A 15,405-nucleotide genomic window follows, 5' to 3' on the forward strand; every position below is an offset into this window, starting at 1 on the left:
GAAATTTCCGTTAAACGAAAAATCCAATAAATGCAAGACCACTTGGGTTAGGTTCCTAACTCAACAAGTCAACTTTCAGAAGTGGAACCAACCCAATTGGTCTCGTAGTTCATGAGATATAACATTTACAAAACAACCTAACAGCATGTCTAACAACTCAGCTTTGCACAACGTTTTTGTAAAATCATAAAGGTTAACTTTTACACGTCCAAAAATTGCAAATTTATATTCTATAGAAACTAGACTCAACCTAGTTTACTGTAGTATCAATAATCTCAACCAATTTTCACATTTGCACCCCGTTACAGTCAATCAAACATCAACAACACAATCTGTCCAGAAACTGTTTGCATCCAAACTCAACAATTTAACTATCTATGGACCACAAATCATTCATATAACATTCTAAACACCATAATCACTATCCATGCATATCAATTACACATTACATACATGATTAGGGTTTTTGTTTGAACTCAAATCAAAGACACAACAATTAACATGTAACAATATCAATTCTAGTTATCAAATCATCATCAATACATCATCAAATCAAACAAAGATCATATGAACACAATATATGAAATTTCCAGATTTTAGGGTTTATAATTAACCCATTCAAACTCAAAATTAAGCATGTAAAATACATAGGATAGTTGTTTATACCTTCCTAGCACCTTAATCTTCGATTAAACTTGAAAAATCTTGATTGTATGTGTGTGTATGAAGTCGACGGCTGCCAAAGGGATAGGAGGGAGGGCCGATCGGTCTAGAGGGAGAGAAGAGAAAGAGAGGCAGGTTTTATAATATTATTAATAATAATCATGTTACATCTAGGTCCCTCCACTTCCAAATGTTACTTTTCTAACTTAATTAACTTAGTTTGCACATTGAGTTAACGTTATATAACATGTTATCACATAACACATAAGCCTAGCACATAATTATCACATAATTATTGTTTTGACGGTTTTCTTTTATTCACCAATGGTTAGCGTCAACTCGTTTGCGTTTCGGTGCAATTCCCGAAAGACTACACATGTAGTAAGTGTTAAGCGTCATTTAAACCCTAGTTTAAATGTAATGAGGTGTGCGTTATAGATTCAGTGACCTTTAAGTTTGAATTGACGGAGTTGAGTTAACGGAGTTAACGGAGTTAACCTGAAATTGACGATTGTCACATACACCCCAGCCCGGAACAGGCTGACGTGTCACTATTACAGATATCAAATCAATGTCACAATTCAAAATACAACAAAAATCAAAGCAACCTATGTCATATTATTAAACCAAAATGAATTAACTCTTAAAAGCTTGAACTTTATTAATCTCTCTCATCACTAATTTCCCCGAGTCCCGAATTACCTGAAAACAAAATAAGAAAAACAAAACAAGAAAATATGGCTAAGCCAAAATTGCCCAGTAACGGAAAGAACAATAGTATAGGCAAGGACAGACGTAAGAAAATAAATATACGGACTTCAATTCAAACTCGAAACCAACCTTTTTACTGAAACATATACTTAATAAAATTCGGAGGTATGATCCGACACTTGGCCAGAACATAATCAAACGCATACGGAAGCATATCAGAAACATATCATAACATATACACACATCAAACCACGTGACTACACATATCAAAAACTCAAAGTCACGTGAAACGGAAGCACCCACGAGCCAAAACAGAACAGACTGGTACACAGCTAGCTAGTCCATGCACCTATGAGACGGTGACGTACACCCATTATTCCATCTCCACACAACAAACGCAAACTCAGAGCTAAGATCGATCTATCCGCCTCTAGGGGCCAAAGTACTACGAAAGCACAAGCTAGAGACAGCGTGAACTTTTATTACGCACTGTCACGATAAGTGCATGCCGTTGACGCCCATACGACATTTCAGACGTGCTCGGGTGACAGAGTACAAAAGCTAAAAGCATATAACTAAATATATTTAAAACCGAAACATGCAATAAAGAGTACAAATAAATAATCTATTGCATGCTATATATTATATAAAACAACTGAACTCAAAATATAACTGATGGTAACGAAAATCCGTACCACGAAGTAACGGAATAGAGTCAATACTATGAGTAAACGAAAACGGAGACCGTAACGAAGTAACGGAATATAATTAATACTATGAGTGAAAGAAACCAGAAACCGTACTACGAAGTAACAAGAAACAGAATCCGTACCTTAGTTGTTAAGCAAAAGTAAACAAATTGGCTCGTCTCCAAAAATTATGAGGACCTATGATTTATTTACATTTTAATTTAGATATACGAACACAAGTTACGACGCATGATTCGTTGATTTTCCACGGGAGGACACTTTAGGAATTCATATAAAATAAATGTGTTTAGTCATATGCTTGTTTCGACGATTATTTAATATTGTTAAAGCTACCAATATATATATATATATATATATATATATATATATATATAAAAGTGTTACCTTGTAAATTCTATATTTTTAAATGAAATAAACTAACTGAAGTTGAAATATTATTTATTTATTTACTTATAATCATCAAAACTTTAAAACTATTATTATTATTAATATTAATAAAATATCTACATTCCCAAATTTGATTGAAAAGTTATTAGTAGTAGATGGAGCAATTTATATTAACTATTTTAAACATATCAGTTAACTTTAGCTAACCATATCCACAAGGACAACATGCTCTAAAATAAACACATGATTGGCGCTAGTCTTTTAACAACCACTCAGAAGAAAAGCAGACCAAACACACTCTTGATTTCCTTTCTATACCATGCATGGGTTATAATAAAAGTTCAAGTACAGATTCTATTTAAACAACGTTTTCGTTGCCGGAACAAGTCAACGAATCATAGGCGTATTCGAACAACTTAATTAGACAAGCCAACCAGAAGAGAGGGAGTGGACGACTACCTCTATTGACGAACAAAGTTGGCAATGCGCGAAAACGAGATGGTTCTCCAAGCATAAACTAAGTTGTACATGCAGTCGAAACACATTAATGATTGTTCGGATCAGTATTTTATTGAACAAGGATTGAAAGAGTAAAGCAGGATAATTCTTGTTACCTGATGCGAATCGGAAAGAAATCGGAGTTGAGATAAAGAGATGACAATAGCGGTACACGATACGCGGCGGTGGTGGTGTGGCGTATGTCTTCGGGACTTGAAACTAATTTGGCAAAACAGAAACAAATCGGATTGCTAGGGAGTCAGGTGTTGCATACTATCGGTTTGGGATGGTTCCTTGGCGATGGAGTCCGTTGGGTATTTATAACGGATATCGTTGTTGAGGGAACGAGGCTTTAGAGTAATCCCAAATAATCCGGCAAGTTTGAAATAAGCAGATGTGAAGATGAGGATTAGGAATTTAAAAAAAAATAAAATAAAACGTGTGCTTATCGTAAACTTTGATTCAAACTTTTTGTTTCAATATATCCTATTTTACTTAGTTATTTTAATTGTTTGCTTGAGTTGGCTAACAGAATGTTTAATAATAATATAATAAATAAATAGATAAATAATTACCACACTTAAGATATATACATGATTTATTAATATAAAAATATTATTAAAATTTCGGAGTGTTGTAATTACAATTCCTATGAAAATGTAAACAACTAAATAGATGTGGACTCGTTCACATGGGCCCTCGAGAAACTTAAAGAAATGCTCGAGGATTGTATGGAGCCACACGTGATACTGATTGACGCGGACCAAGCCCTTATAAAGTCGTGTTACGTAGTCTTCCCTAATGCCAAAAAAATTTATCTAGATGGCGCATCTCCGAGAACATAAGAAAAAGTTTAAAAGTCTTTATAGTATAGATATCAGGGAGGACTTCGCGTACTAGTGGAAGGTTTTGTATATGTCTATGACGACCCAAGACTTCGACTATAACTGGCGTCAGATGGAACGTCATTTAAGAGAATACGAGAGACACAGTAAGCCTTTTATGCGTATACAATTACTAACATGGAGGAGTTCGTTGTGATGTTAGGGCTATGCACGGAGACGGAGGTACAGCTTCCACTTTACACGGATAGCATATACCAGTTATCGAACGACGGCTTGTGGATCTGGTGGAGCACGATTAGCGATGAGGCTTTTGGGGGTAGGGCCACAAAAACGAAGGTCTCCGCTATCAGGTACGTGAAAATGTAAACCGCTATCGAACGACGGCTTGTGGATCTGGTGAAGCAGGATTAGCACAGGTACGTGAACATATAATATAATATAATATAATACATAAGTGATGGGCAAATTAAGAAGGTAGAATTCAAGAATTTTACAACTTATAATGCATAAGATACATGTTTAAGTAGGGATAGATTTGTCTTTTACACACATATCACCCACGTTCATTTGATTTCTATAGAAAATAATTACAAGTATAGTATCCCAACTTTACTTAAATTTTGTAAATTTAAAAATTAGTTACAACTTTAACCTCTCATGATTACCCATTTTTTACTCTAACTTTATTTTTTTTGGTTTTCTTCATATATGTTTTACAAAAATATGGTTAACAAAAATCCGAACATACCTATTTAAACGAGCTTGCATATCGTGCAGACGTTTCAGAGGCCCGACGATTGTCTCGTGACCGGAGTTGGGGCGCGCGCCCTTTACGTTCATGTGCCTTTAGTCGAGCCTCCCCCACTCACAGCGGCATAGGTGCATTGTCGACCAGCCAGTCGACGAGGGTGCTGAGGCGGGGGCCGGCGCGAATGAGGATGCTGGTGGGGACACAACTGCTGATCTTGAAGCACATGAGGTACGTTTATTATATTATCGTTTTATGGTTACTTTTAATTTGTTTATTTAATACATTTTTTTTATTGTTTTGTTATTAGCCACCATCGCAGCACGTTCAGAGATCGGGCGTCAGACGCAGGGGCGACAGCCACGTCGATGTTCATGATGTGACGTTTACGGTCCTCGACTACGATACCCGCGACACGCCGTTTATATAGATTTGCATATTTTGTTTTATTTTGTACAAACTCATTGTTTTGTATATAATACATGTTTTGGTTTGGTGTATCTATGTGTTTATTGTTTTGGTGCATATGCGTGTTTATTATTTTGAACGAACTCCTAAAAATCAAGCTGATTGTTAATAACAACTATTTAAATATATTAATAATAAATCAAAAAACAAAAATAAAAAGGCAAATCTTTTTAAAAAAAAATATTATATAAAAACAACAAAATAAATGTACAAGTAATAGAAAAAATTAAAATAATAAGACAAGAAAACCTCATTTTGCTAAAAACTCATTAAGGGAGTGTCTGGGATTCCTTATTTCCACCAACTTATAATTTATAAACTTTTTGAAAAGTTAATAATGTGTAAAAGGTGTTTGGCAAACCATAAGGACTTATGGTTTTTAGCTTAGGGCCAAGGCAAAATAAAAGGGTTTTGAAAAGTTACGATTCTCTAACTTATTAACTTAAATGGTATAATATTCCCAAACACTCCTTAAAAAACAACTTATTAATTCAAACACTTTTATACAAACTCTTCTTCAAAAAGTCATAAGTTTATAATTTATTTTCACGTAAAGTACTTTTGGACTTAAAGAAGGAATCCCAAACACACCCTGATCGTTGTATTGATTGGTTTTTTTTTAGGCTAGAAAATCCGTTTAGATAATCCTAAACAGTGAATAATTATGCTTATACTCGGAATAAACATTAGAAATCCCAAACACCCTCTAATTAATTGATCACGTGGTAGCCAACTACACCGACAGATTTGACTCACTACATATACACACACCGGTATCTCTTCCTTCTTCTTCTTCTTCTTCTTCCCTAAAACCCTAATTTCTTCATACGGTAATTCATTTCACCAATGCTCACTTCAGTATCTTCATTTCCGTCAACGATCTTCACCTGATTCCTCATTTCGTTTTATAATCGCTAACTAATCCACCTCAATTTTATTTATTATATATGAAATTGTTGCTGCTGCTTTTGTAGTCGATAACATGCATGATTGAGTGTTTTAGGGCTCAAAATTTGTTTTACTGCTTGCATTGTATGATATCTGACGGCTTGTGAGTGTTTTTGAGTTTTTCTCAACTTGCATCTGAATTTTGACTCTTAAAGCTTCTGATGTATGCATTAGGTAAACACAACTGTGTAATTGCTAAATCTACCTGAATTTATGATTATATGTACATTGACTCCTCTTGTGTTGTTTGGAAGAGAATTGCTGTAATATGCTTGCAATGTCTATGATTGTTCATTTCTTAGGGTTTTTGCTCTGTTTTAGGGCTCAGATTTTGTTTCACTAGTTGCATTGAATCATATTTTAAGACCTGTGAATGTTTTTGAGTTTTGCATTGTATAATGCATCTGAATTTTGACAGTTATTAGGTTAAATGACTGATTAATTGCTAAATTTACCTGAATTTTATTGTAATATGTATGATTGTTAATTTCTTAGGCTTTAGGGCTCTAGTTTGGTTTTACTGGTTGCATTGTTTAATATTTGAAGACTTGTGAGTGTTTTTCAAGTTGCATTGTGTAAATTGTAATGCAATTGAATTTTGACAGATAAAGCTTCTGATGTATATGTTAGGCTAAGTAAAAGGACTATATTAGTGTTAACATCTAAATTTCAGTGTAGTACTAAGTTAGTATTTGACTATTGGTGTTATGAATTTTCAAATAACTTCGTGATTAATATAGTGTTAACATCTAAATTATATTTGGTACTTGATTATGTGCCTAGACTTTAAGTTTGGCTACAAACAGTAATTATGATTGCTGTAAACTCTGATAGTACTTTCTACTAAAAGCTGTTGTGTTTGGTAGCTAATGTTTATGTCTTTATATTATTATTTCTTCAAATCAGCAAGGATTCCTGTTGATGTAAATGATGGAGACAGTAAATGGTGAAGGTGCTAATGGTTCCTCACACTTAGCACTGCCAACAAGTGCACCTTTGTGTGAAGTTATAGAACTTGATGTGGAGACAGATCATGAAAATGGTCTAAACCGTTCGGTTATTAGTAGGCCTGGATTTGGAAGCAGTGGAAGACCTATTCCATTGCTTGTTAATCACTTCAAAGTTTCTGTCAAGAATCCAGATGAGATTTTCTACCAGTACAGTGTATGGTATTGAAGTTTTAGTTTTTGTTTCATAATCTTTATAGTCAAGCATGTATTTCTATAATGTCATGATAATGCAGGTATCCATCACTTCTGAAGATAACAGAGCAATTGAGAACAAAGTTTTAGGAAGAAAGATTCTTGACAAATTATACCAAACATGCTCGTCTGAACTTTTTGGTAAGAAATTTGCATATGATGGAGAGAAGAGTTTGTATACTGTTGGGCCTTTCTCTAAAAAGAAGTATGGGTTCAAGGTTGTTCTAGAAGATTCTTATGCAAACCGGTGTGTCAATCATTTCATACTTGTTAGCTTTGTAGACTTGCAGTTGAATATTTTAACTCTTTGAAGATTTTAGCTAAAATAACTTTACTTTTTGTAGTGGAAGCCCTGCTCATGATGGGATTCCTAGTGAATCTGATAAAAGGGCAAAACAGTCTTTTCAGGAGAAGAGTTTCAAAGTAGAGATCAGTTATGCTGCTGAAATACCCTTAAAGTCAGTTGTTCTTGCCCTTCAAGGATCAGAGACTGAAAAAATTCAAGATGCATTGAGGGTTCTTGATACCATATTGAGACAACAAGCAGCTCAAAGGCACTTTTTATTTTCTTTCCATGTGTGCTTGTTGGTTCTTAGTTTTTGTTATATATTTAGCTTATTATGTCTATTGTTGATGCAGAGGATGCCTTTTGGTTAGGCAATCATTCTTTCATGATGACTCAAGGAACTTTAGTGATGTTGGAGGGGGTGTCACAGTATGCAGTGGATTTTTTTCTAGTTTTCGTCCGACAATTGGTGGTTTGTCATTGAATATGGGTATTTCCTTTGTTGACTTTACAGTTTATTTATGGTAGTTGTTCTTCATTTGATTATTTACTTATTGCATTTGTTTGTGTAGATGTATCATCTACAATGATTATTACTCCTGGTCCAGTGATTGATTTTTTAAAATCTCACCAAAATGTACGTGATGCTCGGTCTATTGACTGGCTAAAGGTAATAACACATAACACGGTTATAGACATAATTTTCTTTCCATTTACTCACTTGCAGTATATGTGCATTTAGTTAACAGGCCAAGGAAGTGTTAAAAAACTTGAGAATTAAAACAACACATAGCAACAGGGAGTTCAGGATCACCGGGATGAGTGAAAAACCGTGCAATCAACAATTGTAAGTTTTTATTTTTATTGATTGTATGTCTGTAACTCCCAATTGTGTGACAACTGATATTTTTTGTTTATTTTAAGGTTTTCTATGAGAGAGAAAAAAGAAAACGGTACATATGATGGCGAGACTGTAAATATTACAGTTCTTGATTATTTTACCAAGCACCGTAAGATTGAAGTTAGTTACTCTGCTTACTTACCATGCATTGATGTTGGTAAACCAAAGAATCCAACCTATTTGCCTGTGGAGGTTGTATCTTAATTTAACCTTTCCATTCTCTGTATGTTTTTTTAGGGAACCTTCTAATGATATTATTTCTCATGGTTTGTAGCTATGTTCTCTTGTTTCACTTCAACGGTATACGAAGGCATTATCTACATTGCAGAGAACATCTTTAACTGAAAAATCTAGGCAAAAACCTCGAGAGAAAATGCAAGCTATAACAAATGTAAGTCTTTATTGCACTGTTCATCCTACATATCATGGAGGTAGCCTGGGCTGGTTTAGGCCTGTAACTGAACCGAACATTTTGCGAACCCTTCTCCCTTCGGTTGGGTTGACCATAAACACATTTATTTTTTATTATTTTGTTAATACTCAAAGTTGTTAAGTAAAATGATCTAGGAAATTGCACATGCTAAAACACTTTAGGTGACTTTCAACCCTTTTGACCCGTTAGGGTAAAACATAAGCTGGATCGACCTGTTTATAAGAAAAATGTTTAATATTTGCCACATCACTACCTTTTTATTTTGTAATTTGATCAGTTATTTAACCTATCAGGCTATGAAAAACTATTCGAGCCGGGGGTCTCACCGGAAGCAGCCTCTCTATCCTTATGGGGTAGAGGTAAGGCTGTCTACATCTTACCCTCCTCAGACCCTACTATAGCTTTGCTATTGGTGGGATATACTGAGTACGATGATGATGATGATGAGGCTATGAAAAACTATCATTATGATGATGACCGTTTACTAGCTTCATGTGGAATTTCTATTGATAAACAATTTGCTCAAGTTGAAGGTCGTGTTCTTGAAGCACCAAAGGTTGTTATTTACTTTTATTTTATAATGCATATCTTTATATTTCTGGAAATGTGATCACAATATCCTTCACATTTGATATCTTTGCGATCGTAGTTAAAAGTTGGCAATGAAGAAGACTTATCTCCTAGTAATGGAAAATGGAGCTTTAAAAACAAGGTATTTTTATGTATATTCTTATACATGTTAAATTATAAAAAGAATTGCAGCTAATGTATCTATCTTTTTCAAATTATTTTCCTTGCAGAAACTTTTTAGTCCCATCAAAATAAAATTTTGGGCAGTTGTTAATTTCTCTGCAAAGTATGATGCAAGCTTTATTTCACGGGAACTCATAAACTGTGGAATGAGTAAAGGAATTGTAAGTGAACAATCGCTAATTCTTTGTCTGCTTTTATTTCATATGTTTTGATTTTGGTTTTTATTTTTCTCAGATTATTGATCGTCCATTTTCACTAATGGAGGAAGACCCACATAATCGAAAATACGGGCCCGTGGTACGTGTGGAAAAAATGTTTGACTATCTTTTGACAAAGTTCATACGTCCTCCTCAGTTTCTTCTTTGCATATTACCAGAGAAGAAAAACTGTGACTTATATGGTAATTACTAATTCGTTTGTTTGTTGTATAAAATGCATCATCATCATCATCGTACTCAGTATATCCCACCAATAGCCAAGCTATGGTAGGGTCTGAGGAGGGTAAGATGTAGACAGCCTTACCCCTACCCCATAGGGATAGAGAGGCTGCTTCCGATGAGACCCCCGGCTCGATAGTAGTTTTGCATCAAGCCTTGGACATAAGGCACATAGCACTCAATCATCGGGACAACGGCTGATTGGTGCATGTACCATTGTCTTTCGGCTATCAACGCCACCACATGATGCCTGATTAACCTTCTGCCACTTTTAACGTTATTTTCACGAGATTAGTAAAATAACGTTAAAATTAGTGCAATTTTACTTTTGCCCACCCGAGATTAGTAAAATAACGTTAAAATTAGTAAAATAACGTTAAAATTGTTGTATAAAATGCGTTACATCTAAATAATACCTATTTAATTTATGAAGGTCCTTGGAAGAAAATATGTTTAAGTGATCATGGAATTCCTACACAGTGCATATGTCCACTTAAGGTAACTGATCAATATCTCACAAACGTGCTTTTGAAAATTAACTCGAAGGTATTGAACTTAAATATTTATATTCTTTTTGTTTATCTATAAACTTATATCAACTTATATATTTTTGTTTTTTCTGTCTTAAGCTTGGTGGGATCAATTCTTTGTTATCAGTAGAGCAGTTATCTTGTATACCCATCATACATGATACTCCAACAATGATAATGGGGATGGATGTATCTCATGGGTCACTGGGTCGACCCGATATCCCGTCAATTGCTGCGGTACTGCTTTATACTGTATTCCTTCACGGGCCACTTCTTGGCTTGTTAATGAACCTGATGAACACGAACGCAACATGTGCGTGTTTGTTCGTTTAATTTCAACCGGACAAATGAACAGACAGTAACACTTAAAAACAGATTTTCTTGTGCCTGTTCGTTTGTTAAGAAAATGAGTGTGTTTGTGTTTGTTTATGTTCTTTCGCTAATATACTAAACAATGGTTCATTAACATCACCAATTATCTAATATAAGTAAATGACACAGTCGGTGCCACAAGAGAAATTTAAGTTTTTTATATTGTTTTTTTGTTTGTTTGCAATTTGACTTTTTAACTATTTTTCTTTTTCCTTTATGTATATATATATTGAGTGTTTTTTTGTTTGTTTGTAATTTGACTTTTTAACTATTTTTCTTATTTCCTTTCTGTATATATATATATTGAGTACATGATAGGTCATTTTTAAGTTCTTTTATTGTTTTTTCTGATTTTTGCAATTTGACTTTGTTATTGTATTTTCTTTTCATATATAACAAAAGACAACTTTGGTTCCACAAGGGCCTGATTGGGCCACTTGGCGGCACCTTAGTTGTCGAAAAAAAATTCTGTTTTTGTATTTTATTTTCGATACCATAACAAACATAACGTAAATCGGTCAAAAGAATTATGTTTTTGTATTTTAGTTTCTATACCGTAACGAACATAACGTAAATCAGTCAAATGGCAATTTGTTTTCTCTATTTTTGTTTTAGTTCACCGTAATGAACGTCACGGAAACCGGCTAAAATCGCGTAGACTCGCGTCATTTGGTTTTAGTTTCGGTATCGTGACGAATATAACGACCACCGATCGAATGACAAATTTATTTTTTTTGGTTTTAGTTATGGTATCGTAACAAACGTGGAGGAGACCGACTCAATTTGCGTAAAATCACCACCTCAATGCCCGGATTTGACAACATTTGGGTTTTACCACTACTCGGGTTTTACCGACCTGCCCAGCGCAACGCGCTGGGCTGAAAATGTGACTATCCAAATTAAGGTCTAAAATATCATTATCTTTACATCCAACATTTTAAAAGTTCACAAAGAGTTCTAAAATATGAAAATTAAATTGATTTCAAAGTAATATTAGTAAGAAATAAATTTGGCAAACGTACGAACATAAATGAACAAACATAAACGAACGATCACAAACGTAAATGTACGATTGAAGCATGTGTTCATGTTCCTGTGTTTATTTAAATGAACAAAAGATTGTGTTCATGCGCATTCCTTAATTAATGAACAAACAGTAACGAACTTCCCGCATAACAGTTCAGGATGGTTCACTGAACATTTGGTTTGTTCACAGGCCTAGTTATTTTGTTTCTTTACTATGTGGTTGTTTATTATTTTGTTTTTTTGTGAAAAACGAGCACGTTTCTAGATTGTTGGATCTCAATCTTGGCCGTTGATTTCAAGATATAAAGCATGTGTTAGGTCTCAATCATCAAAGGTGGAAATGATTCAAGGTTTGTTTGAACCACAAGAAGATGGAACTGACAATGGCATGATGAGGTAGTTTTGTAAATATTTGTATGTTTTAAGATATTTACATGGTCTGTTAGACCCAATTTTTTTACTTTACTCGTTCAACCTGTTTGGTCATTTTGCAAACAGTGAACTACTTCTGGAATTTTATCGAACAAGCAATAAACACAAACCAACTCAAATTATAGTCTTCGGGTATTAGTATTGTCAGTATCTTTTTGATGAAAATTGCATCATTTTCACATGCTTTTATGCAATTGTCTTATTATTATTATTTTTTTCACTCAGAGATGGTGTGAGTGAATCCCAGTTTAATCAAGTTCTGAATTATGAGTTGGATCAAATGATCAAGGTATGCTTATTATGTTCTCTTTATGAGTGGGTCAAACAGGTCAAACTAAAAGTTTTAGGTAAATACAGGCTTACCAGTTGCTAGGTGAGGGTGATCCACCTAAGTTCACAGTGATCGTGGTTCACAAGAGGCAGCACACAAAGCTCTTTAAAGCTAATGGCCCTGAAAATGTCCTTCTGGTTTGTTTTTTAATAATTATTGTTACTTTTACTTGTTTTTCTCAGTTTAAACAATTAAAAATTAACCTCATTTATTTTATGGTTATGCATGTTCAGGTACCGTAGTAGACAATAATGTGGTGCATCCAAGAAACTATGATTTTTACATGTGCACTCAACCAGGAATGATTGTGAGTTCCTAAAACCCTTTTATTATTATTATTATTATTATTATTATTATTATTATTATTATATTTGTTTTTATATAATGTAATAAGTCTAGATCTATTTGCTTTTTACATATTAGTGGGCACATAATAATGTTTACTTGTTAAAGGATATTATAGACGCATTTACTTGAGAATGGGTCAATTTGTGTTATGTTTAATCATGAATGGGTTAAATGGATAAGCAAATACTATTAGCTTCAAAGGTTAAAATTTTTTCCCAAATTGTACTATTAATGTATGAAATCTTCTAAATAATTTTTTTTAAATATAGATTTCCGTACTCATATAACTTTTGTAATCATAACAGACAGTTACGCTAATTATAAGGCCTGTAAATGAACTGAACATCCCAGTGAACCGTTCGGCAGGAAGTTCATTTATGTTCGTCAATTTAATAAAGGAACGAACATGAACAAATTTTTTTGTTCATTTAGTTAAACAAACAAATATGAAGATGTATCTTGCTCGTGCATTTATATGTCCGTTCGTTTACGTTCATTGTTTTAAGTTTGTTTTTTGTTTCAAGTTCTTTCCTTAACGTTCGTTAATACATTCATTTTAACTTTTCTTTTGGCCTTTTACATTTTAGTCTAGTTTTAATAACGGTTTAAGCCCAACACATTGTTATCCACATTTACATTTAATTGGTTTTAGCCCTGTTATGTTCGTAAAAAGTTCGTTTATATTGTTAATGAACGAGCAGAAATGAACACAAACACTTTCATTTCCTTAGCCAACAAACAAATAAACCACATTCAATTAATTGTTTGTGTTTGATCGTTTGTTCGGTTAAAGTTAAATAAACGAACACAAGCATGCTCTGTTCGTGTTTGTTCAGTTCGTTTACAAGCCTACTGATTATTTATATTTATATATATATTTAAAATGCAGGGCACTTCTCGTCCCGCACACTACCATGTCTTGCTTGATGAGATTGGTTTCTCTCCTGATGCCTTGCAGAATCTTATCCTTAACCTATCATATGTGTGAGTATTCAAGCTAGGGATTATGTTATTCCACGTCATGTGATTTTCAGAAAATAGCTAGGGCATTTTTGTCAATTATGTCATTATATTTTTTGGTTTGAAAATTAATTTTTCTGACAAAGCAGTGAGAACTTGTTAGTTAGTCCAAAGAATTTTTTTTGTAAATTGCATGACATGCGGCATAATCTTTTCAAACCATTAAAGTTTATTATTATTTTTTTATTTTTTTGTTAATCATTATTGACCTTTGAAATGGCATTACAGATCCCAACGGGGCAGCACTGCAACTTCAATAGGTATTTCTTCATCTGTAGCACACTTAAAGTCATATAACCCGAACACGACCCGTTAAACCCGTTTATCTAAACTTGTCAAATGGGTTGGCGGGTTGTAACAAATGGGTTAAACGAGTTGACTCGCCAACTTTAACCAAGTGGGTTGGCCATTTAATTGAACAGGTTAAACAGTCAACCTGCCCATGACCTATTTAATTAAACAGGTCAATCTGAGCACGATCGTCTTATTATTGAAACATGTTAAATGGTTCAAAAGTCTCTCAATGTGTATTTCAGTGCATAAAACCACCTAAATTGTTTTAAACCCAAAACGTTAGATTATTGTGAAATAAAATAAGTTATAACCAATAAGACTTTGGACAACTAGAAAATTACAAAAAATGAAACTATCATTTTTTATTTTTTGCAGTGGCGCCTGTTTCTTATGCGCATCTAGCCGCCCGACAAATGGGCCAGTTTATAAAGTTTGAAGATTTACATGAAACCACGGCTGGAACAGACAACGCCACTTCCTTGGGAAGCATACCCGTCCCCAAGCTGCCTAAGTTAGATGAAGATGTTGAAGATTCCATGTTTTTTTGTTAAGGTTGTGGGGCATTTAACATCAGTATTCACCATGATACACACTTACTAATGTGCCTAGAATCCTTAATCTTAGTTGTAAATTTACTAGACGCGTAGTAGTAAGTTCCGGGGGTCGGTTTTTGATAATTTGTGCAGCTGATTGGTCTTAACTAGTTTCTTGTTTTGGGATGTGGCGGCTTTTATTATGTGGGTGTTATTTAAGGCAGCAGTCATGTGGGTTCTTGAAACGAGTCATAACTTAAGGCTTAATATGGTATGGTCCTTTTGGACTTCGATTAAAGTGCACTTGTTGCTTTACTTGTTTTTGGTTCTACCCTTTTAATTAAGAGTTTAACAACCAACTGCATATTTATAATAAATTAATATCTATATACTATATATAATACACCAAACAAGAGCAAATTAAGACACCCATTTTCAAGTAGTTTACAACACTTAAAGCATGAGATACATGTGTTAGTAAGGGTAAACATGTCTTTTAAACATAATCTATTCAACTTACAAGTTTGGT

The 15,405-nt window shown here is 34.0% G+C and overlaps 1 protein-coding gene across 1 annotated transcript; it reads left to right on the forward strand.

Annotated features, from left to right (window-relative positions):
• The first annotated feature begins 5,781 nt into the window (after window positions 1–5,781).
• Window positions 5,782–15,037, forward strand: LOC143576502 (protein argonaute 16-like). Its single transcript, XM_077060578.1, has 23 exons — window positions 5,782–5,860; window positions 6,889–7,142; window positions 7,222–7,427; window positions 7,525–7,735; window positions 7,818–7,956; window positions 8,039–8,136; window positions 8,216–8,313; window positions 8,391–8,559; window positions 8,642–8,758; window positions 9,249–9,356; window positions 9,450–9,512; window positions 9,601–9,714; window positions 9,788–9,953; window positions 10,424–10,536; window positions 10,620–10,757; window positions 12,184–12,314; window positions 12,417–12,482; window positions 12,576–12,639; window positions 12,708–12,813; window positions 12,909–12,988; window positions 13,919–14,013; window positions 14,278–14,309; window positions 14,719–15,037. The coding sequence occupies exons 2-23, from the start codon at window positions 6,906–6,908 to the stop codon at window positions 14,892–14,894; spliced, it is 2,727 nt and encodes a 908-aa protein (XP_076916693.1). The 5' UTR covers window positions 5,782–5,860; window positions 6,889–6,905; the 3' UTR covers window positions 14,895–15,037.
• The last annotated feature ends 368 nt before the right edge of the window (window positions 15,038–15,405 follow it).

Source organism: Bidens hawaiensis, unplaced genomic scaffold, assembly GCF_021521415.1.
Source record: "Bidens hawaiensis isolate Kalapana, Puna unplaced genomic scaffold, B.hawaiensis_p1.1 tig00028231_1, whole genome shotgun sequence".
Taxonomy (NCBI): domain Eukaryota; kingdom Viridiplantae; phylum Streptophyta; class Magnoliopsida; order Asterales; family Asteraceae; genus Bidens; species Bidens hawaiensis.

Bases quoted from the DNA above. Each gene is read 5' to 3' on its own strand.
- LOC143576502 (XM_077060578.1), top strand. From the start codon at position 6,906: ATGATGGAGACAGTAAATGGTGAAGGTGCTAATGGTTCCTCACACTTA. The intron at 7,428-7,524 runs GTGTGTCAATCA...TACTTTTTGTAG, and splicing joins GAAGATTCTTATGCAAACCG to TGGAAGCCCTGCTCATGATG. The intron at 7,957-8,038 runs GTATTTCCTTTG...TTGTTTGTGTAG, and splicing joins TGGTTTGTCATTGAATATGG to ATGTATCATCTACAATGATT.